General features: G+C 44.0%; 3 protein-coding genes and 1 non-coding gene across 11 annotated transcripts; 1 reads left to right on the top strand and 3 right to left on the bottom strand.

Annotated features, from left to right (window-relative positions):
• Positions 1-1,768: 1,768 nt before the first annotated feature.
• On the bottom strand, positions 1,769-1,841 carry TRNAA-AGC. Its single transcript has one exon. It is a non-coding gene; the product is annotated as a tRNA-Ala (tRNA).
• Positions 1,803-6,227, top strand: LOC100830143. Of its 5 annotated transcripts, none has more exons than XM_024457542.1 (7): positions 2,172-2,313; positions 2,468-2,568; positions 3,689-3,778; positions 3,852-4,085; positions 4,238-4,340; positions 4,883-5,112; positions 5,572-6,227. In XM_024457542.1, exons 2-7 carry the CDS (start codon positions 2,480-2,482, stop codon positions 5,774-5,776), a joined length of 951 nt encoding a protein of 316 aa, XP_024313310.1. In that variant the 5' UTR covers positions 2,172-2,313; positions 2,468-2,479; the 3' UTR covers positions 5,777-6,227. The 5 variants fall into 5 exon arrangements, with proteins under 5 accessions (XP_010228586.1, XP_003557897.1, XP_024313310.1 ...); XM_024457543.1 differs by having other exon boundaries at positions 2,287-2,313; positions 2,468-3,605; XM_003557849.4 differs by lacking the exon at positions 2,468-2,568 and having other exon boundaries at positions 1,810-2,313.
• An 863-nt stretch (positions 6,228-7,090) lies between these two features.
• LOC100842924 (heat stress transcription factor B-4d) lies at positions 7,091-9,378 on the bottom strand. The gene is made up of 2 exons (XM_003561558.4): positions 8,791-9,378; positions 7,091-7,995 (listed from the first exon to the last, which is right to left on the bottom strand). Exons 1-2 carry the CDS (start codon positions 9,061-9,063, stop codon positions 7,366-7,368), a joined length of 903 nt encoding a protein of 300 aa, XP_003561606.1. The 5' UTR covers positions 9,064-9,378; the 3' UTR covers positions 7,091-7,365.
• Positions 9,379-17,551: 8,173 nt separating this feature from the next.
• Positions 17,552-21,487, bottom strand: LOC100835142 (CST complex subunit STN1). 4 transcript variants are annotated; one of them, XM_003557865.4, is made up of 3 exons: positions 19,648-21,155; positions 18,749-18,944; positions 17,552-18,148 (listed from the first exon to the last, which is right to left on the bottom strand). In XM_003557865.4, exon 3 carries the CDS (start codon positions 18,128-18,130, stop codon positions 17,651-17,653), a length of 480 nt encoding a protein of 159 aa, XP_003557913.1. In that variant the 5' UTR covers positions 18,131-18,148; positions 18,749-18,944; positions 19,648-21,155; the 3' UTR covers positions 17,552-17,650. The 4 variants fall into 4 exon arrangements, with proteins under 4 accessions (XP_003557913.1, XP_014756246.1, XP_010228585.1 ...); XM_014900760.2 differs by lacking the exons at positions 18,749-18,944; positions 19,648-21,155 and adding an exon at positions 21,220-21,487; XM_010230283.3 differs by lacking the exon at positions 18,749-18,944 and having other exon boundaries at positions 19,648-21,159.
• Positions 21,488-24,575: the final 3,088 nt, after the last annotated feature.

Below are 24,575 nucleotides of genomic sequence, written 5' to 3'. Positions count from 1 at the left end.
TTGGGACCACTCCACAATATGCAAGCTCTGCAATTCTCATTCGGAAAGCGTCACACACCTTTGCAAGGATTGCGCCTTCACCAAATCTGTTTGGGCGACCCTTTGAAGTTGGAACGGCATTCAAGCCTCTGCTATGGATATATCTGATTCGGTTGAGGATTGGTGGACCGCGGACAGAGCAAAGATCCCTCATGATCGTAACTTCGATAGTTTGCTCATTTATTGCCTTTGGAATATGTGGAAAGAGTGTAGCCGCAGAATTTTCAACAATGAATCCATGGTTGTTGATGTAGTTGCATACAAAACTCACGAGGATTTCAAGTCTTTTTTGTTCATTAGCCCGGTTGTGTTGTATGGTGCCGGAGTGCAGTAGTTTTCTTTTATTTTGCGGGCCCGTGCGACTTGGATATTTTCCAAGGCGTTCTCTTGTAAATATTAATTTCTCCTCTCTTTAATGAATGCTCCTACCTTTTCCGTCAAAAAAAATAAAGATACAGACCCATCACAGGTTAATACCCTACCGTTGCTGGCCAAACTAAAAATACAACACCTAGTAACATAGGTATCTGCCAGATCTAAACTACTTACAGCATGTCCAGCAGGGGCTCTAAATACAGCCCCTATCCTATTTTTAGGGGGTTGGCGCAAAAAAACTGCTCCACCGGGGCACCTAAACAAGCCCCTAAAAGTAGAGAGCCTCCCAAAATTGCCTCCCGGCCCTCGGGGGCCCTCGTCCCCGCAGGCGTACTAGGGACCTCCTACTCACAAGATTCCCTCTTCTTCCTCCCTCCCACGCGCTTCTTACTTGCCTGCGACGCCTTCTGCCCCCGCCGCCGCACCCCTCCGCGGCGGCCGTCCTCCTCAACCTCGCTCGGCCTCTGCCACCGCTGCCGCGGGCACCGCCGCGCGTTGCTGCTCCGTCGAGTGCCGTCCTCTCCGCCGCGCCGACAGCCCCCGCCGTCGCCGGTGCCGCCCCAGCCCTACCACGCGCTACCTCAACCCCCGCAGCCTCACCCTCCCCGTCGCCGGCCGCCGCCTCCCCCGCACCGGTGCCGACTGACGCTGCCACCTCTCGCGAGAACGCCGGCCGCCACGACCTTCTCCTCTTCCTCCCCCTACGACGGCCCCCGCCGCCACCTCCCGCGAGAGCGCCGCCTGCCCCGACCTCCTCCTGTGACGGCCCCCACCGCCACCTCCTGCTCCTCCCCCCGCGGTAGCGGCCGCCACCACCTCCTGCTCCTCCCCCCGCGACGGCGCCCGCCGCCTGCTCCTCCTCCTCAAATTGTATGTACAAATTGGTAAATTGGATGATGGGTGTTGAGGCTTAATGAATAGAGGTTGAATTTGACTATTTTGTGTTGAAATTGGATGAATTTAGGTTGAAATCAGATGAATTTGGTTTGAAATATGAGATGTGAATGAAATAGGGGTTGTGATTTCGGGGGCCCTGCCGGAGACATTTGCAATTTTTTGATCCCTGCTTATGAGGGCCGGCCCCTACTTCAAATTTAGGGGTCCTGTTTGGGGGCTATTGCTGGACATGCTCTTAGACCTTGTTCAGATGCTTTTGGGAAAATTGAGCTAGGTTTGCATCACTCCCTGTCATAACCGAACAGGCCCTTAAGGGGTAGCTCATCAAGCAACAAATTTTCAGTTGGTAGATGCCATCAGGACAGATCGTTAGATTTGAAAAGTTTGATCGACTTTGTTTGATTCGTCAACTAAGGGCTAAAAGATTTCAAAAGTGTGCAAGATAAAAAACTAGAAATGGAGATGCGGGGTATCGATCCCCGTACCTCTCGCATGCTAAGCGAGCGCTCTACCATCTGAGCTACATCCCCGATTGTATCCAGTAGGCCTCTGTCAGCTTTAAGAATAATGCGTTATCGTTTAATTAGTTCTTTTCTTCCGTTGTGACTTGTGAGTTTGTGACTCCGCCGCAACTCGTGGAACGGTGGAAGGGCCAAACCATCTCCAGTCCACTGCCACTTCTGCCATGGCGATCCCATCCCGGATCGTGGGCGGTGGCGGCAACGTCCGCAAGCAGAGAGTGCCACCGCTCCCGCCGGCAAGGACCCTCCTGACTGCGTTCGCGGCGGCGGCGGCATTGGCAGTCCTGTGCCTCCTCTGCTCTTCTTCCCCCACCTCCTCACTGTCGGGTTCTTGGCGATCCGGGGCCAAGAACGAAGACAGGTATCTGTACTGGGGCGGCCGCGTCGACTGCCCGGGAAAGCACTGTGGCACCTGTGCCGGCCTCGGTCACCAGGAGTCCAGCCTCCGCTGCGCCCTTGAGGAGGCCCTCTTCCTCGGCAGGTACACAATCTATGCTTACCACAAGCCAAAGACATCGCGCCTTCTTGGATTATTATATAATCGAGTACCCAATGTTTGTCACATACCCTAATTCCAGATATTTCTTTTTCAAATTGCTAAATTCTGACCTTGGATATTTCGGTCACAACGACAGGCAATAGAGGAAATGGGAAGGGAAAATTTGATGTGGAGAGAGGGTTTCTCAAAGATTCTGCATTTTAGGGTTTCGAATCAGCATCATGGTTCAACTCTCATGTTCGTGCTTTTAGCCTGTTAATGCTGGACAGTGGACACTAAACTACACACTATACATACATCTAGCAAGCACCATTAATTAGAAATCAATTTAAGGAGATTGTTGGTGCTTTTCCGGGGATCGAAGTGGTGCTAACAGCTTGGCAACTTTATTCAGCGCGGGCTTGCTTCTTGAGACTTATTAGATGCACTAGTTGCTTACATGGCTTGTTTGCTTTCCAAGCTATTGGTTTTACCTTTCTTTTATCAGGAATGCGCCATCTGAAACCTGAAGGCGGTTGGTACTCAATTTACTATTGATCTTATCTTTCAGAATCTGCATAAGCTCTATAGTCGTATTGTATGATTGGGTTCACATTCGCACAATGCTTGAATGCCAGCAATGTTCATATTCCACTGTATGCTTTTCTTGGTTACCTCTGCATTTTATAATCTTTGTAGTCATATTGGTCTATTACCAACCTAGCTTTATATTCATCCTATCTACATATTCATGTGTTATGGATCATTAATATCAGGATCAGATTTGAAAACAAAACAAGTGAACTAATTTTTATTTTTATCAGTGTTTGACATCCCAATATTTTTATAAAAACTCAAGATTGGACTTCTTGGTGGCAAAGTATGATAGTCAATCAATCTAATGATTTTATTCTAACACTGCTTGTCAATATAGCCCATCAAAAGACATGATATCTTCAGATTTAGCCCATATGATAGTTAAAGAACTAATGGCTATGTAGTGATAATTGCCCTCCTAGACATGGTAGATTAGAAAACAAAGTTTTGTTACTGGGATTTTGTGAGCCTTAGCATCCTATTGCTTATTTACTTACCTTCATCTCTGCTTCCACCATAGTAAGTTCCAATGTCTGACCTTTTTAATTGGTTACTTCATATTGCAAATTAAGAGTACCGTGTTTAGGTGAAAAGTGATGCTATCAGGGCAGAAGCCCCATGCTAATTTCTTGAACCTGCTAAAGGAGCCATACTTTTGAGTTTTGACACACACTGTGCTGTTTAGGGAGTGAATTTATGTAAGCATATGTGTTGAGTCAGGTGTGCAAAAAGGCCGTAACCTTTTCTTTTGGGGAATATAACCATTTTAAGTGTTCTGCAGAGTATTTGTCATGCCCTCAAGAATGTGCCTTAGCACAGTACATAATACAAAAGGGACCGTCCATTCAAGCAATGCAACTTCAGAGCAAAGGTTATTGCTTGTTAACCACATCTAGCTCTATGTTACCTTTTGACTGTTCAAGTCTGAAGAAAGTATTTCGTAGATGGGAGGAAAATTCTTGTGCAATGGAATCTCTGTATGATATAGATCTTATCTCAAGAACAGTACCTGTTATTCTGGACAATTCTAAGACGTGGCATGAGATAGCATCGAGAATTATGAAATTAGAAGAGGGAGGTGTAGTACATGTTCAAGGTATTGGCAGAGGTGAACTTAAAGAAAATCATGTGTACTCCAAAGCTATTCTAATAAACCGCACTGCAAGTCCTCTTGCTTGGTATGGTCCTTTCCCCCTTCTATGTGTATTTAGGATTAGACTATTTCTGCATTGAGAGAATCAACAAATGAAAGCTGTACTATTTTATTCAGCAATGTTATCCAATGATGCCCAAACTTCAAGCACGTGTCTTGACTGTCGCTGAAATTCAGGTTTATGGAGTGCAAGGATCGTAAAAAACGCAGCTCTGTGATGCTACCCTACACCTTTTTGCCAAGCGTGCCAGCAAAAAAATTGAATGATGCTGCAAATAAGGTACTGTTTCATGATGCATTTGCCCATGTGCAGTGTAACAAATTCCTTAGCACGGACTGGTTGTCGGATAACATACTAACATATTTTCGGATGCATCAATTGGTTTTGAGCATATCTTTATTCCTTGTTTTTGAGCTTGAAACTTTGTGTTGGGCCCCTTCTTTGTTCTTTACTGCATCTGGCTGTTTTAATTCTTCTGTAGCATATGGATTATGGAGTGGCATGGTACAAACGCCATGCTTCCTAGACTCATTTTAATTATGTGATATTTTAACCTACATGGAAGCTGAAGCTGGTGTTAAGTTCATTACTGAAATTCTTAGATAGAAGCTGATGTTCAGCAGTCTGTACTTCAGTTGTTAGTGGAAAATACCACCAGAGATGCTGAAAAAATTGTTTTAGCACATAAAATTTGGAATTATGGAGTGTGGGCAAAGAGTTCTATTTAATTCTCCCTGTACACAGTTGTTCAATCAATTAGTAAACCTAAAATTCAGTACAGCTAGTCCAGTATCTCTTTAAATTAGTTCACTCTGTTTCAGATGAAAGAAAGGCTTGGTGATTATGATGCTATTCATGTGCGCCGAGGTGATCTATTGAAAAATAGGAAAGATAGATCTGGTGTTGAACGGAGCCTTCATCCCCATCTCGATAGAGACACCCGCCCTGAGTTTATCGTAAAGAGAATTGCAAAATGGATTCCACCAGGTCGAACTTTATACATCGCCTCAAATGAAAGAACACCTGGCTTCTTCTCCCCTCTGTCCGACAGGTAGGACTTGCATTATTTTGGCTACTGCTCTACTCACACCAGGATCTCTTTGATTGTTTAAATTATGTTTCTTATCTTCTTCGTGCATCTTAATTCATAAACATTTTTAAGTAAGCACAAGGAAAAAGCTGTCCTCAATCTTGTCTTTCATATTATGGGTTAGTTAAGGCATGTATATTCATTTTTCTATTGAATTACTCAATGTGCCGTGGTCCAGCAATCTAAAAACATATGTTTACATGTATTCTTGCACTCATATATATATGCTGGCAAAGTCCACCCTGTTCATCTATCTACCTCCATGTCTAGGACATGTCATGCTTCCATCTTATTCGTGTAACTTCCACTACAGAGTGTCTGATCAAATGTTTCATTACAAATATATTAGATGTTATATCAAACAGCATGTCGTACGATGCTTATTGATATTTTTTGTGTTACTTATTGTCAAAAATCCAGGTACAAGCTAGCATACGCATCCAACTTCAGTAGCATATTAGAGCCAATAATCGAGAACAACTATCAGCTATTCATGTTGGAGAGGCTAATGATGCAAGGAGCAAAGACATTCGTGAAGACAATGAAAGAATTTGACAATGATCTTACCCTTTGCGATGACCCCAAAAAGAACACCAAAGTTTGGCAAAAGCCAGTCAGTACGTAACCTGGCTAATCCTGGCCACCCCTCGTAATCTCATATGATGCAGCTGACACTTTCAGCAACTGGAAGGGTTGACATGGATGGCAGATTAATCATGACAGTATCTGAAAAGATTTTGCTATCTTCTCCTTGAAGAAGAGCCAAACCAACCAGCGCCGGGAAATGCTATACTTGGGATTCCCTGAGCACATATGTTCATATAAATACCGCGTATTCTTATGTTCAGGAAAGATGTTAAACATATGTTTACAGCAAAAACTATGTTTGCAATTATACATTGCTTATAAATACAGTACATTATACTGCGAGAATGATTACACCAGAGATTGTGTTTGCGGTGTATATTGCATATAGATTCATGTAAATGATTCTACTGTAAGAATGGACTGGCACCTTGAGGATTCAGTTGTGGGATGTTCATTAATCATTGACTGATTGCACTATTTTGTATCAATCTGTTGCACTAGCGATTTGGGGCTAGAGATTTTTTCGAAAATGGAAGCTTTTATTGATCTCGACGGCATATCGATCGATACACATAGAGTATCACCCCCCCGGCCTTTGCACCGAAACGCCAAGTATGAGACAAAAATAAATTATACATCGAAAGAAAAGTAACATCTCTATGCAGACTCAATCCACAGGCTAGACCGCCATCCATTATGGGTAAAAAAGTCTTTGGCCACTTGCTCCAACTTGTTGCATGTCATCAAATCCAGTTGACGATCCTCCGGCTTGAGGAGGATAGACCAAGTACGGAGCCAATGAGTGCAAGAATACAAGACCTGCAATGGAGAAGTGAAGTACTTTCTATTAAACGCAACATCATTCCTGCATAGCCAGCCAAATTGCCCAACATAAAGCAGCAGCTCCAACCATAAGAAGCGCCCTCAACCTTTTATTAGCTCCCCGTAACCATGACCCAAACATATGAGAGGCATCGCGAGGTGAAAAAAGATTATAATCTATTTGGACTATTAAGCACACAGAACGGGAGACGCGACACCTGAAAAAAAGGTGTGTTATATTCTCATATTCATGACAGAAATAACATTTTGATCTCCCGTTCCAATTTGGGGCTAGAGATTGTAATGACCATTTGTTTTGTTATTAAGAAAGCAATGAGCATTAGCTTTTTTTAGTAATGGTCATTAGTTACTCCGGGCTGGTAATTATAAGTCGTAGACTGGAGAGGCTGATGGTCTGATGGCCGATTCATTAGATGGACCGGGCGGGTCTAATTCAGCCAGTCTTTTTCTTACCTGTCCCATCCCATTTCCTAGTGCAAAGGTGATCATGTATTCATGTACGTGTGCGTTTGTTCAGTCGCTTCCGTTCCTACCTCATCAAGGACCTTGGAAAGAAGTTGCCAACAAATTTAGGCCATGCAGGTCGAGAACAAAGAACGCTAAGTACATGCTAGGACTCTGGCACCACTAGACACTAGTCTACTACTCTACTACTAAGTACTAACACTCGTTCCGCTCAAATTATTAAGCCACACACAAAATGGAAGCCTAGTCTGGCTAGCTAGCCTGAAACTACACACACCTGAGAGACCTCTCCTCTGTAGTCTGTACACAATGGTGAGCCTACGCCTCATTACTAATTTCCAGGTGTTCATCCCCATGGTCACCATGATCACCTTCTTCTACCAGAAGCACCCTCCTTTTCTTGCTATCGTCTAGCCTCACGCCGAACAGCTTCACCGCTGCATCGTCGTCTCCGCGCTGCCTAGCCTGCGCCTGCGCCTGCGGTACGACTACTGGACCGCCGGCGTGGTCGAGCTCCACCAGCCTAGTGTAGCAGCTGGCCGGCTGCTGCCGCGGCACGGGCTCGACGTGGTTCTGCAGGAAGTAGATGATGTCGTTGTAGAGCTTCCTCATGTGCGCCAGCTCCGACAGCAGCAGCGAGTTTCGGCGCCGCAGCTGCCGGTTGTCCTCCGACAGCGTCGCCAACAAGTCGCCGCCGCTGTCCGCCGGGGACGAGGAGTACTCCTCTTCCTCCTGGAAACGGTGGTAGGCGCCCTGTGCTAGCTGGGGATGATGATGAGGAGGTGGCGAGAAGAGGCTGAGGTAAGGCTGCGGCGGCGGCGGCGGAAGAGGCTGTGATGAGGAGCAAGAGGACTTCCTCCGGTGGATCTCCGACAGGAGGTGCTTGGCGCCCTTCCTGAAGAACTCGTTGGCGAACTCCCACCTGTCAGCCACTATCTTCCTGAAACCCTGCCAAGATAATTGGTGATGCATGTCAAGGAAAAAGCAAGCAAGAATTCATCAGAAAAATGAGCGCATGCATATATGATGCCGGCCATTGGCATATGATGAGTTTGTCATGTACTACATGCTTAATTTGTGTGTGCGTGTGTAATGTCAATCTTTTCTCCGCCAATGATTGGGACTGGTCCAGTGTATATTGATTGGTCAAATGAACATGAATCCATCTAGCTAGATTGAAAGGAAATATATAAGTATATATTGTCAGTCTGATGATACCTGCAAAAGGATTCGGAAAATCAAAAGAAAACGCTAGCTAGAAGAGAAATGCATGCTTTGATTTGGCCGGCAGACCAGGGAAACAAGAAAGAATGTGGCAAGTTGGAAAGGACACCCATGCACACGATTGCAACAAAATCATTACAGGTTGGTCTCTTTTCCACTCTCTGTATATTCGCTAGCCACCCAAAAACGCAACACCTTTGTTTGTCCCGTTCTAGGAAACAAGATATCGAAAGGATGAGATGTGTCGCCAGTAACAAACAGTGCTAGATATACTACCTCCGGACCCATGATTTGGACACACTTTATATTATTATTTGTGCCACAGAAATCATCAACGACATCTCCTAATATAACAAGAATATAGCAACACAAATTAACCTCATATGGGATATAAAACGCTTGAACAAATTATACAGTTGCAACTAGCTATAACCGGATCAATTGCACACAAGAAGGAAAATATCCACATTGCCTATATAGAAGAGATTAAATATTTAAAGAGCTAGGTGGCTGTCTTACATAGGTGTTGAGCTGCCTGACGAAGCTGGAGAAGTTGTTGTGCTTGAAGTAGTTGGGGAGGAGGTCCCTGGCGAACTCCGGCGGCCGCCACACCACGAAGGTGGCCTCGTCCTCCCCCCACGACACCACGTGGTCCGTGCAGGGATCGTCGACGAGCTGGTACGTCTTGGTCAGGAAAGGGGCCGGCACGGGCTTCGCCGCCGCCGCCATGTGCTCCATGGACGACGACGACACCACCATCTCGCCGCTACACCTCTCCACGAGGAAAGCCATAGAGTCTTGAATTTGGACAAATTAAAGATCGAGCTAGCAGCTATAAGAGGAGGGAGGAAGCCAGGAAGGGGCTAAGGCAATATATGGAAAGCAAGAGAGAAGAAGGGAAGAGAAAGAGCTAGAAGAAGAGAGGCCGGCCGGCTGGTCTCATTGGTCTCTGTCTCTCTAGCAAGCTACTAGCGCGCAGCTGTGACTTGAGCTTCAGTCCAACCTCACTACTCTGGGTCTGGGTGCACGCACACCCCCCACGCGACCCTTGAAATATTCCTTGTGTGGGTCACTGTCCGGACTCTCTCTCATCATCATCATATGTACAGAGTTTCTGGGTGGTTCAAATGGCCGCTCTCTGGTCCGGGACGTGTACGAGCTACTCTATAGTCTATACACAGTCCACGCACAGTTGCTGCGCGCGCGCGAGAGGTCTAGCTTGCTCCTGTGGTGTTTTGTTGGTCAGAACATCTTTGCGAAGGAACAGGTACATCACTTCAAAATTTCATAACAAGATTTTGCCATGCATACATGCATGTATGTATGTTACAGTAGCATACGTACAGATCAATGTAACATGTGTGTTGAGCTTCTGACGCATGCGCTTCCGACCGTCCAGAATTAGCTCGTCGTTAGGAGATACTCCCTCCGTTCCACTTGTTGTTGTGGTTCTAAGAACGGAGGGAATTTGCACTAAAACCACGACAAGTATTTAGGAACGGAAGGAGTAGCACGCACTACTCTGCTAGCTAGCTTCAGGTACCTTCTACATCCATGCCAATCGGATTAATTACTCATCAAAGTAAAGAAAAATAATTTCTAGCTAGGCTTCTTCGTGCACATTTTATATTCTCACTACTCATGAATATGCTACTACATGTATTGATGTGTCTTGTTTATCTTGGTTATTAGAAATATAGATAGATAAAACTAACTTGATACTCCCTCTGTCTCCAAATAAGGGATGTGGATTTTCATAAGAATCCATAGAAATTCAGTCACTTATTTTGGAACGGAGCGAGTAGTTTGTTCTCTATGAATTCGAAGTAAGATCGAATTAATGTACTTCATATGCACACAGAACACTAATTTGACTTCAGTACACAGGAACACTAATTTGACTTCATATACACTACTGCAGAGAATATCATATCTTGATTAATGTACTTCATATACACAGAGAACAGTAACTTGACATGATGGCACTTTCATATATGAAGCCCAGGATATCAAATTGAAGTGCCCGTACAGAAAAAGGGAGCTTAAATGCATGCACGACTCATACATTAATTCAAACAAAAAGGTCTGCCACAATGGGAGAAACCCCCCTCTAAAACAGCTCTGCATAAATCTTCTGCAGATAAGAGAAGCATATATGGTGAGTTGGTGACCTGTGAACTGACTACTGACTGGTGTGTATCCCCATGGTATTGAGTGACCAAAAAATGTTCACCCCTCTCACCTTCAATTCCTATAGCCGCATTGCTCATGCAGAGTTGTGTGTTTTGTTTGCAGACAGAGAAAAAGGAGGATGCTTTCTGTGCTCATAATTTGCAAGTTTCAAGGCATACCCGTGATCTCTTCAGGCCGGGCATTCATAAAGGAAGAATTAAAAGAAGTGAGAAGGATAAAATAATTAGTAAACTCTACATCCACTGGTGTTTGTGGTAGTAATAGTATCCTCTTTTGATGCAGCAAGCATCAATTTCCACTGCTCCCCCAGCTATTGGACTGCATGCATGCATGCATGGGCGTGAATGTGATGCAAGGCTGCTGCGGCACCAGCTTCCATTAATGTCATATCAATGTGCAAGAGAACAAAGCAACTCCATGGATTTCCAGCTCCAGCTCCTTGAAGTGCTCAACATAGCAGCTTCCTTCTCCTTTTCACTCCAGGATGGATTGCTCACTTAATTAGACCATGAAAGTTGGTGCATGTTTCTTCTAGTAATTTGTTGGGATTTGAGACAAAGGGAAATAAGTTCGCGAAGATCTTTAGTTCATGATGGATTAGGATTCAGAAAATCAAGGGCTACACTCCACAAAAGGAGAAGTGAGGGAATAAACATGCATGAAAGAGTAAGACATGAAACTGGCTCTAGACAAGGTTGGTGGATTATTACGCTTTTTTCTTGCAAATTAAGGAGATCGACCTACTACTCAAACCGCTCGATCTATCTTTTTCTCCTTTCCTTTCAGTGATACTTTCCAAGCACCAGTTGTCTCGGTCAAACTAGCCCCAAAGATGGCATACATATGCCAGCTCCATGCACCTCCTCAAAGCCATTTCAGTGTAACCCTGCAGGTGATGCAGCTCAGGGTCTAGCTCAGGATGCCTATCAGATGCATGGATGCCATAACCTGAAAGTAACATATGCATGTGCATCAATGCAGGTGTTACACTACACCTGCATGGTCTGCACACCAGCTTTTAGCTTGAGGGCCACTAAACTAAAATGCATGGATCACCTGAAAAATAAATAATCCATGAATCATAAAGGAGACATGATTACACGAACACAGATATATGCGATGAAAACAATCTGCTGCTTGTGTCCCGTGGAGATTAGCTTTGAAATTTGAATTATCATGGAAGATTCTGTTCCATATATGACAAGCTAGCTGCTTTAAATGATGTGTTTGCAGAGACAATTTATCAGTACATCGTCACATGATCTTTCTCCATCCTACATGGGGCCCACTGCATTTGTGGCCACTGGGAAGGTCCAGATCTGTGTTTGACTGGGTAGATCATATAAATACCCAAAGAAAAAGGAGAGAAATTATGAGACAGAGATCATCACATTACCTATGAGATGAAAGAGAAAGAGTACTATGTCTAGTCCTCTGGCTCTGCATGTGTGATGTGATGACATCATGCATGGTTTAAATAAAAAAAGTCCAGCCTTTTAGACATGCTGTATCTGACAGTTACTGTCAGTTATCTTGTGATCCTCCCTGGACTCAATTATTTCCACATCAGATTTTGTTCTGTTCGAGGAAAGTATTGCAGCAATTTTCAAGGTAATATTGACCATGCATCCAAATAAGAATGAGACATTAGCCATACTGATGCTCATTAGAATAGGCAAGATAACAGAAATGGCAGACAGCTCTGTGCAAATATGAATCCCGCTAGAGATAGGGCAGAATAGATCTCATGTGAACAGAGACCATATCACTACTGTTCATGCATGTTCCTTGACTGCATCGAGAAGAGCTGCACTATTGGATTTTAGCATGATTGCTTCTCCTGTATCTGCAACATCGTGATAATTGGGCGTACTTGATTAAATACAGATCCATTTAATATTATTTATGAACCCGCCATCTAACTCTTGCTCTCCTGCTAAGCATGTAAAAGTAGGGTATGGAAAATAATTACACTGGTGAATTTCTTATCTGAACAAGTGCTCTTCTTTTGTCAGCATAAATAAACCCCCGCTGAAAAAAAAATATTGTCGGAAATTCTCCTGCAGTTTTTCTTTGAAGAATATGAAAATTTGGTAGAAAGTCATCTACTTAAAAACTTTGTAACTGGCGGTAAGTTCACTGCTCGTGGATCCCCGGCACCCATTACAAGTACATTTCTGTTTTGCATGAGCAAATCTCATCTTTATATGATGCTTTTCAGGCACACGGGAGCATATCGGGATATGTTTTCTGTAAGAGAATGAAGTTCGCATAACGATAGCAGCAAAAATGTTTGTTTTTTTGAAAAGGAGGCAGCCAACAGTTCTAGTACTCCCTCCGTCCTGAAACAAGTGACGTGAATTTGTATAAAACTCCAGAGTAGTAGATTCTATTTACATCTGTTCATACATATGTTCAGCTATTCCCACAGCCTTCTCCAGAGTATTATGCTGTTGAGACAACGGTAGAATAGAATCTACAAGAAACTGTTGTACATTTTAACTGTTGACTGTTTTACTATTACTCTATTACTAGACTAAGAATTATATTTTTGTATGTCTGAAAAAAAAATACTACTAGTATATCTTGATCTTAAAACAACTACGTGGACTTTTCTGAGCTTTTAACAGAAAATGTGCTTCTTATAGGGTCACTCGACCAGAATGGAGCTTAACCAGGACAATCAGTATTGCTTGCAGGTTCATTCTTTTTAACGGCCACAAAGCACATGATCGAGCTTTTTGTGCAGGGAACAGATAAAAGGCGTTTCAAAGACGAGGGGGTTACCGCTTTTCAGAGAACATTTCCTTTTCTCCCAGAGAGAGAGGAGTGGCCGAGTGGGTCAGGGTTCAGAGCATTAAGGGAAAACCGATTAAAGTCTGCTCATAAAGGAGGTGTAAAGTTGTAAATTTACCGTCCGGCCCTCTTTTGCAAACTCTCTTTTTCACGCCCCACATGTGCATGCTCCCTCTCTATCTCTTGCTGCCATGGTCACAGCCTCACAGGAATGACTCGAGCACTAGATTTAGATGTTTCTGGCGTTAATATGCAGAGACTGCAGCCATCCTGTGAGCGGAGGTACCACCTTATTAATTTCTCTCTCTCGGTACACATGCAGTCTACTTTATACAATTTTGTTAGCATACTGAGGCTCCATGTCATCATATTCTGTCACTTTGTAAACAAAATAAGATACTCCTATATATTCTAATGAATAGCTCAGTAAACCGTACATTCTCTTCCCTACAAGAGAATATTTTTTTTCTAGAATACACCCAAAGCAGGCGTATCATATACCCACGAGAGAATATGGGGGACACAATTTGATAATGCATCGCAAAGCCTGCCTGTTACTAAATCTGTCATATCCATATCGGGTAACAGAGAACTAAGCTTGTTACTAAAGCATATGCGACACCTGAAAGAACTATTTTAAATGAGTGAAATAAACGGATCAATGGACAAGAGAAATGATACACAAGATAGATAAGTTGGCTAGCTAGCAGAGACAAGCGAGCCCCAGGCAATGCATGCGGCACTGCCGACTCACTAATTATTTCTGCCTATATATGGCGCGCTGCCAGCAGCAGTCAGGCAGCAAGACATCGAGTCCAAAGCTCGTGCACTGCACACTGCACGTGAGTTTGAGGGGTTCATTGCATGAAGCTTCCAACAAGGAACATTTAAACTTTGAACCACACAAGGTTGAGTAGATACAGGCTATTATATTAGCATAGCCAACAAATATGCATGCAGAGTGCAAAGCTAATAATCTCAAATCTCACGCACACAAGTCACTGGTCGACGCCACATGGGACTGGGAGTCACATGCGCCACTGCCTGCATGCATCATCCCCTTCCTTTTCTTCTTTTGCATAACCTCTTTCTCATCAGAAGACAACAGTTTTACATGTTTCCTGTGTGTATCTACTGTTTGCCAGGCCTGCCTGACTCTGCATTCATCTCAAGAAAAAAATAATTCCCCTTTTACTGTCCCCGTGTATGAGCTGTTAAACCCATGCGAGCACAGATCTTTTTTCCTACCCTTCTTCTCGAATCTAATCATGCCATGTTTTTCTGTAGAATTTAACTTATATAGCACGTCCTTTACGGCCACAGTAAAATGCAGAATTAGCTATGTCCCACAGTTTATCAAGGTAAAAAAAATCAAGGAAGTTCTAATACTAAGTAATAAGACATCTACATGTCACGACTGCAAAAAGAGGAAAAATAAAAATACAACTGCACTTGCTAGGTATCATGCAGTCTAGCCGCTCTCTGGTTGAAATATCAGGCTTCCTGCGTATTAAGTACCAGGCATCTGAGTGGCATACTTGCATGTTAGAAGAACAATGTGGTAATTTGCTAGCAACAAGATGACATAAGATGGATCCAACAGCTAGCGTGCTCAAAAGGAAGCCTGTAGGGATGCATATGCAGGGAATTAACCAAATGACTGAAGAATGTTGCCAGCAATGATTGTCCTAGTGAGCTCTTCTTTTGATATGCTCCCTTGAGGTGGTCTCAGCAGATTCTGATACAAAAGGTTTAGATCTCCACGGATAAAGCGAGAGGGAAGAAAGAGGAAAAGCAAGTGGAAATAATTCGAATATGCCACCTTTCTGAACACGATGGGTTCCACTATGGATCACCGATGACAAGGTAGAAAATGCCTTCAACAACGAATGATTAATTGCAGTTTGCAATATGGTTTGCGTCTTATGCTTCCTTCAAAGCTGAGGATGATCCTAAACTTAGATTCTGGAATGGAGGGAGTATATACGAAGAGAACGTAGTCTTAAAATGGTATTACAGCTAAAGGCAGAGACTGTCTCCAAACATGCATTGCCAATCGCCTTGCGAAGGTTGCCCTCACTCACAACTTGTCAGGCACTGTGTTTTCAGTCTCACCAATGGAGAGAATATCAACCATCTACTTGCTTGTAAACTTAATTTGGAGCAGGCCTCTGCAATGGTTTGACTTGTAGGGGGTTCATCCAAGGATTGATTCCACCTTCGAAGAATGGTGGATGACCTCAAGAGCGTCTCCCATGTTACCCAGGAGGGCATGGCTTTGATAGCATTATGATCCTTGTTGTCTGGACGATCTGGAAGGAAAGGAATGAGAGAGTGTTCAGTAGTTCCACTGGGAGTTTACAGGAAATTGGTGAGGCGATCAGAGCATAACTCAGGCGGTGTTGTTCTGCTGCCGCTAGGAAGGGACAGTTAGCTTCAGTCTTCTTGGGCTTTCGTGATTGGTTGGTTGGTGTTCTCTGGGGTGTAAGACATTGTTTTCTCCTCTAAATTCCGATAAAAAATATCAAAGGTGGAAGGAATATTTCAAACTTGCCTAGCAAAAGGCAGATTTTGTCAAAATACATGGTGAAAGAACAGAAGTAGAAAAGCGGATGTACAAGCGTGCAGAACTAGGGAACTCATAGGGCCTGCATCTGCAAATGTTGGTGCAATGCACTCCACAAAGAAGGATAAACCCAAAGAGAACAGGTAGGTAGATTCCTTTGGTATCTTCCTTTGGTCCAAGGGATTTCCATGTCTGCAGAAAAGCTAAAGTCGCTTTTGAACTTCATGGAAACATGGACTTGTATCGGATTGTCAATGTCAGGAACATCAGAATTTGTAAAGGTGGCGCTTCTTTTCACAAAATTTAGAAAAGGGCAATGGATCCTGGGAGGGATGTGATACACTAAATTGATATTTCAAAATCATCAACTTTAGTATCTGAAACATTACCAGACTAAGCCCTTTTTACTGTCAGAAAATGCATGCAAGCCTCTGTAACTAAAGAACAATATTTACAAAAATGTACAACCTAAAAGATGATCCAAACCTTAGCATAAAATTCAATAAGTGCAGGGCAGCAACCGTCTTGCTAATATCAAAGGCAAACTATCCGGACTGCACAAACTATGCTAGGAATAGGATAGAACCAAATGAGTGCTGTGGAACTAATTTTACTGACGTCAGTATAATTGAATCAATAAAGCAAATATGATGACACAGAATAGCCAATTGGACAGCTTAGGCACTCAGGCCTTTGAAATTTGCCAGTCCTAAATATCCCCACTGCTTCCCACAGTCATGAATCATTATGGTTTTGGATTCTTTGTTTGTCAGTTACTGTAAATATAGTGTGATGTTACATATAGATGTTGAATAGTTATGCAACCTGATCATTACTTAGGTAATTTCTGACTGAAGCATAAATAGTCAAGCTATTGATCCCGAAGAGTGCTCAGGATGGTTAAAAGTTAAATATCCAGAACTCATGTATGACATAACCACATTTGGTCATATGACTCATATTCATGTGGCATTAGTATGTTCCATAACATGATGCCACTTAAAACCACAAGGTATTACTTTACCACCATTGGTGTTCAATATGTTTCTCTTAATAAAAAGTTTATAAATTGCAGCAAATTAGTGACCTAGCTAAAAATGTGTGTTCATTCCATCATTACTAAGTAGTATTATTGGCTCCAAAACATCTACAAGTTCTTTACTGTTCGCCGTCGGAGGACATGACTTATGGGCACTTGTTCCGACTAGTTTCCCACCATGAAAAAAACTATGCAGTACTAGTTAATGTGCAAATAGGTAGAGCTTTTTATATATGAAACATGTGTACATTAGTCTGGCTGGCTGCCAGAGGATGGATAACATTCCATGATGCCAAATTACTACAGATTCAACGACTGTTGAAAACATCATTGAATACAAACAGAAGAAAAGTTTACTCACAACTAAAAGAACACTAACAGCTCTAATATTCAGGGAAGCAACAATGTACATTTGATTCTAAAAGGACATTGTGTCAAAAGAAAACATCTTTGCTGTGAATTAATGAAGTTCTTTGTAGACAACATCCTTTGTACCTTTTATAGTTCTCTGGCAGTTGGCTGGAATCAAGGCCTATAAATTTGTATTCTGCTTTAATGCTCTCCACTTCACTGCCTTTGTCCACAGAATGAGAATCTCAAGCCAAATTTTGATTCAGATGAACTAATTATGTTATGTATCTCTAGCAAAACAATTTTACTAATTCCTTTTATTTCTTAGCCTCCAATAATGCTTAAAAGAATTAAATCAAATGCAGTCATGCTAAAAATGCATTTAATTAACAACCTTTCTCATACACAGGCTGGATCATCTTACAAGGAAAGTCTCAAGCAGGAGGTAGTGGAAAATCAAAACATTCCTTGGCCATGTGAACACACTGTAACCAATGTAGCAACTCCACATTAGGGTCCTTCTCCAGAATCACATCTCTAACAGCAATCTGCATTGCACCACGGTACATGACAATCCTGCCACGAACCCTTAACAGAGTGCCAAGGTGAACCACCTCTGACATTTGCAGTGCCATCTCTCCAGTTGGATCAGTATCTAGTGTCCCAGATGAACTGTTTGCATTCAAGTATTGGTGGTTCAGCCACAGGACACATGGTACACAGCCAGTACCATCGTCAATCAGGAAGCGGAGAAACTTCTCCCTGCGATCACGTGAAACCACAACTCCGACAACCTCAGCACGAGCAACTATACGGCCACGATGGGCAAAGGAAGGTGGCGATGTGTGTCGGAGAGTTAGTGAGAGAAGGTCGGCAGCCAGAAGCTTGACGTGCACAAGATGAAGGGAGTCCATGCTGACTTTGCACACAACCTATGATATTTAGAGAAGAGGTCAAACTAGAGCTTCACAGTTTTTATTGTATGAGGTGAAAAGGACAGCAAAGAAGGGCATATTTTCTTAGCAAATAAACATAATGGAACCTCAAGGTAATATCAAGTACACCACACAGGAGCCCTGGCAATTACCATTTTTTTACGCGGATTTGTTTTTTGCGGGGAGCCCTGGCAATTACCATGATCCCGCAGAATTATCTACATTATTACCTATGCTTTTCAGGTGCTAATAAAGTAGGGGATTTCCAGTTTATCAATAGCACTTCTATGTTCAGGGTAGGTAACTAACTACTCTGAGCTGATGTGAGTCAATCAACACATAGGTTTGCTGCTACGGATTGGTTCCCACATTTCATCAAACAACTAGAGTGCAATAACAATATAAACCCTCATAAACAAGAACTGACTCGTATCTACAAGGCCAGATGTGTAGCATGAGTTCTTAATACATCATAGTTTGATGCTCATCTGGTCATTCCAGGCATTCATCGATTAAGTCCCAGCAATCAAAATGACCAGATACGACGTGGTTACATGTGGTTCTACATAGAGGGAAGGAGGGAGCAATCAGACTTACCTATTGAATGGGGAAAGGTGTTAGGCAGGGCTCGTGGCAGAGTACAGGAAGAACCGCCATGGTGCGGACATGTGCTACACTATTTGAGAGGAGCCGAACTGTTATCTGGCCCCCTTCTTATCGGCTGCAGATTCTCCAGAAGCCAGCTTCAGCTGATTTTTGCAGAGAAGCTGTTGCCATAGGAAGCCCTGCAAAACTGTACTACCTTTTCTTTATGGCTTCTGGAATTTCGATTTCTTGTCTGATTAGAGTAGAAAAAGTCTGTAATGCCCTTGGATTTCATTTGATTCATTTTCAATCGGCATGAAAGCTAACTAAATGATCTGTCCGTAAGCACTAGCTAATGAAGTGCCAAGTCATATGTCAACACATACTAGCTAGTTACTAAACTTATTTTCCTTGATCACTGAATTGTTTCTTGACTGCTATTATATATATTTTTTACTATGCATGCTCAATCGATCTTGAATTTCCTTTCAGCTATAATGGCAGTAGGTGAAACGGCTCAAATACTACTGATCAAAGCGATAACTTCATCTCTGAAAGAGCATGCCACTTTCTGATCTGATGAACGGTGTTCATTGTAGAGTGCAAATGAACTAATTTCAGTCATGCCGTCATTATTGATTTGGTTCTGATTATAATGAGATTAGCATTTTGAAAAAGATAAAAGAAATCGGAAACTAAAATGCAAGACTTCAGCCTAAAATTTGGGGAAAACAGCTTCGATCAAATCAGAGATCTCTCCTCGAAAGCTCGAACTAACTGAGTCTGAAAGAACAGAAAAATGCACCCAGTCCTAAAAAATAATAATCATCTGCCTATACATATACAAGCTCACTGCCTACACATACACCACAATTATGTTCATATGCACCATCTAAAGGGAAATGAATCACCTTGCACTTGGTGAGGAGGAAATCACGACACTTCCTCGGGGAGGAGCAGAGTCGGCACTTCGGGTCAGGAAGAAGCAGAAACGGAGACAATCTTGTAGGCAAGGCGGCCGTGATGATGGGGCGGATGGGGGCCGCCGTCGGCTGCCACGTTGGAGGTTGCCAGATGGCGACAGGACATCAAAACTTCACTTGGCTGCCGTCAAGGAACAGAAGGGCATCGACCGTGGGAAAGAGGATGCGGGGGCAGCGGAAGGGGAGGAGGGCGGCGGCGGCGGATAGGCGGCAACGGCGGCAGGCGGCAGCAGACGGGACTATGGGACAAGGCGGGGAAAGTTTCGGGAAGGAGGAGGCAAGCGATGGCAGGAATGTGGTAATTTTGGCCAAAAGAAGATGGCAATTTTGGCTAGCAAGTTTTTTACACTAAAAAAAGAAAAAGAAAAAACTGGTATCGGCTAGCTTCTTGCTACGTGGATGAAATAGAACCAGCGGCCAAAATGTATATTTTTGGAAGTTTTTCATTCTCTTCAGCTCGTGCAGGAGTGCTTCACGAAATCTACGAGCTGGTTTACGAGCAAAGAAGATGTCTTACCTGAGATTTTCTTCCGTGTCATAGACTGGCATTTGCAACAACAACGAACGATATGCTGCAATCACATACTGCCCTCCATTTGGGGATGTAAAACGCATACAATTTTGAGAAGAGAACTGAGCTCAGCTGGCTTGCAGCCCAGGCGTGCATGCAGCCCACGCCGGTGTCACACCTGGGATTTTATTTCCTTGTTGTTCTTGACTCTCACGCATGTTCCGGCACGTTTGCCAATAACATAGGTTATAGTTCCAGCTTGCGCACTACGATGTGTTGTATGCATGTAGCGTGGGTTAGGGCCTGAATTCAGATACCACGTAGACAAGAGAACCTTGAAGAAGAACACATACTCCTTTCATATCACAATTATATTATACGAATCCACGTCACTTATTTTGGGACGGAGAGATTACAATTTTTACGGGTTTTTCAAATTGTATTTCTTTTTTTATCGCTATGTGTTGCAACTCCCCCAATATGCTTGTTAGAGCATCTCCCTCCGGGCCGCTAAAGGCCCCCCAAACGCTAAATGGGGGCGCCGGCGCTGAAAAACCCACCCAGTCCACTTCACTAAAGCAGTCGGCGTGGCACAAGAATTTAGCCGGCGCCCCCAATCCACTTCCTACCCGTAGGAGGGCTAGCGGGGGCGCCGGCTGAAGCTGAAAAGCAGCACGGGACACCACTATCAGTGAGACAAACCAAATTTGGGGAGCGATGTTTGGGGTGCGGCTGGGTGCCGGCTCCATCCCAAACAAATTGTTGCGTCCGCGTCTCCCCATATGGGGATGCACCGAATGAAATATAGGAAAAGAGTGAAGATGCTCTTAGTCTCCCGGACCTACCAAGAAATTCATGGGCGGGCCAGGTTAAAAGAGAACACAAAATTTTGTTCTTAATCACCATTTCACTAAAAATCAAAACATATTTAGTGCCATGCTACGAAATCGACAAATTGCAAACTAGGGATTTGGGAAAGAAAAACAAACCGATAGATAAATTGGGGAAGAGGAGGGGCAGCTGGTGCAGGGCAGCCTGCGGGGCGGCACGCGCGGCGGAGAAGCAGCAATGGCGGCGGGTGCAGGACTGCGGGAGCGGCCAGACGAGGCGGCCGGGGAGTGGGCGCAGCCACGCAGGACAACCTGCGGCGCGTCACGGGGCGCCAGTAGCGGCGGCGTGCAGTGCAGGGTGGCCCTGGCTTCCGTCCGTTGTCCTCAAGGCCAATGCTCAAGGCGACCCTGCCTGGGCCAGCAGCGTAAAGAGGAGTGGAGCCGGGCATCTGCTCATCTGCTGGTTTGGGCTTCATTAGTAGTAGCAAATGTTGTTTTTGCAAAAAAAACTGTGTGTGGGTGTGGGGCATGGCCCAGTTCGCCCCAGCGTAACTCTGCCGGTGTTAGTCTTGGGCATTCACGTTGTACTCTTTTTGCGAGAAATACTATTATTAAAATTAACCAATTCTCAGAACCAGTTTTAAAATAAAAGTAAATTACACGCAAGTTCTCGTAGGTAAACGTAGTTGGTTTCCTCCTGCACTCGTTGGTGGCGCGTCGTGAGCGAAGCTCGATGCTGCCTCTGGACCTCCAAACCCGAAGTCAGAAAATCGTTGTTCATGTAGTAGCCGAGAAGTCGATGGTCGAAGTCAGAAGACACCGGCGACAGTGCTCTGAGAAACAGACCACCGTCCCGAGAAGAAAACGACGAATAGGGTTGGATGACCATCTCAATTCCGGCCTGGCCGAACTAACTCCACGATGATGTCGAAATAGGTCGAGTCTCATCGATACGGCCTTTTTCTATCGGGTGGAAGTTAGAACTTCAGATATTAATCATGCAATTGTACGTTGTACTCCTTCGTCTTTCATTTTATTCATTTTATGCCGCATCCCGGACGGCAACCTGATGCGGCAGAGCTTCTCGACGTGGGAGTGTGAGTGTAGACGGCCGACAGCAAGTCGTTCTTCTCGGCGAGTCCTCAACCGTCTTCGGTAGTGGCAGACTGATGGTGGCCGGCCGGTCGACCGGCAGTCGATGAGGATTGAGGAGAGCAGCAGGTGAAGATCTTCTCTTGGCGGACTCAAACCCTAGCCATGGCGTACATTGAGGGGAAGACTAGTTGCGGCCTGCAATGCCGATGATGAGATGGCACAAGAGGGAGGAGACGGTTGAGGCGTCGAGGGCTGGCTCCGAGTTGGGCCACGGCTGGGCTATAAACAATTGCCTCTTATGAATTTTTCTAGTGGGTATTACCTACTACATGCGCCATGACCGGGGCTATAGCCTAGGTTGCCCTGGGTGCAAGTCCGCCCCTACGTGTCTATAACTATATAGACTATATGCCAGCCGTGCGATAGCAGTCCCAGCTAGCTACCGTACCCTTCCCGCCATCCCCTTCTGATCCGTTTGGTGAGACAAGCGCGTGGCAGAGACCCCTGCGTGTCTTCCTTGCACGCATGCAAGTAAAAAACAAGAATGATGATGCATGCTGATGTCAGCTAAGATTCCTTTGTAATTCAAAAATTCAAAATGTTTTAGCACTCAAACGGCGCAACGGATTTACGTTCCGTTTTCACCGTTGAGTTTGTGATGACGAGGGCTTCAAAACTAGATCCTCCTTGGGTATGTTTCCACAAAAACAAATCGTGCCGAAAACTTACCAAACACTAACACGCGAGTTATCAAACATATGCACAAGTAGTTACCGGCTTAAAAACATGATCGTCACTCGAACACCTAGGTAACTTAGACAGCTCGATAATTATAATAGTAGCATGGTCAGGAACAGTAACATGGACAACGTAACTACAATAGTACCATGGTGAGTAAGTACATCACAATACCACGTTAGTAATTGTAACATGAAACCTAGTTAACTACATCCGTGCTATGATGCAAGTGGTAACTGCCACGCAAAAACCTAGGTAACTCTATTAGTGATATGGTGGTAACTAAAATCTAGATAGTTGGATAGCTATATCGATCACACGTTGGTAACTTTCATCTAAATGACTAGATAACCACACGAGTGTCAGTGGTAATTATAACCTACACGACTGGATAACTAATGTGTGTCATGATGATAATTGAAAAATAAACGACTGGGTAACTACATGAGTGTCATGATGATAACTGTAAAATAAACGACTGGGTACCTACATGGGTGCCATGTTGGTAATGCTGGTAACTGTAACTTGACTTGCTAATATATGGGCGTCATGCTAGTAACTTTAATCTAAACACCTAGATAACTAAATGAGGCTCATGACAGTAATTGTTATCTAAATTGTTGGATAATTACATGAGTGTCATAATGGTAACTGTAACCTCAATGAATGAAAAATTCACTTAGCGAGTTCATTTGAGATCGAAAGTTACCAACTGGTAATATATGAGTTACCAGACCAGATTATTCACAAGTAGATACAATATATGTTCAGGTGAATTTCTTCAAAGTCAGAAGTTACCAACGAGTAAATATACCGGTTACCAAGCTTTTTAATACAAAGTTATTTGGGTTCAAAACAGTAGATATCACTTGGTAACTACGTCGACGGCATAGTGGATAACTTGGTAACTTCATAAGTGAGATGGTGGTAACTATACACTGGACATGCTACAGTGGTAATTACTACCTTAATGACTCGATACTACACCATTGCTTTAGTGGTAATACCTACTAAACAATAAGCTAACACAACAAACAAAGTTGTCCAATAAAATCCACTAAGGAACCTAATCTAGAATCAAATGTAGCAACACAAAACATCATAAGGGTAGATGTAGCATAGAACAATTTTCATCAAACGCCATACCACGTTGAGCACATTGCAAAGACGTATCACCATTTCAGAAGTGCCTTTCAATGAGAATACAATGACGAGAAGAAGCCATGTATCAAAATAGCCACTCACTGCAGCTAAAAAAACACCCAAGCCATCATTTCATCGAACACCTCAGATGCTTAGAATTAACCCGAGCCACCATTTCATCGAACACCTCCAGCGAATAGGCTAAAATAGCCATCCTCTTGCCGTAATGTCATCACCGCCTCTAATGCTGCCTGTGGCAACTCACCATGGACGCCTGCCGTCTGCAACGTGCGGACCAGGGCCGCCCTCGTGACGCTACCACACACCACCATTGCCCCTTTGCCCTCGCCGTCGTCTCAAACCCGTCTACTGTCTCCCGGCCCACGCCTTCGCGATTGCAGCCGCTGCCGCCTCCTTCCATGCCCACCTCCTCTGCCTCAACCCCCTGGCGCACCCGTAACAGCGTGCCACCTCGGCCTCCTGGACACCTCGACGCTGAGCGCAGCCTGCTCGATGCCGACCGCGGCAGCATAGCCCGC

The sequence above is a fragment of the Brachypodium distachyon genome, chromosome 1, assembly GCF_000005505.3.
Source record: "Brachypodium distachyon strain Bd21 chromosome 1, Brachypodium_distachyon_v3.0, whole genome shotgun sequence".
Taxonomy (NCBI): Eukaryota; Viridiplantae; Streptophyta; class Magnoliopsida; order Poales; family Poaceae; genus Brachypodium; species Brachypodium distachyon.
Note: the sequence above shows the minus strand (reverse complement) of the source record. Positions and strands in the feature narration are given on the sequence as shown.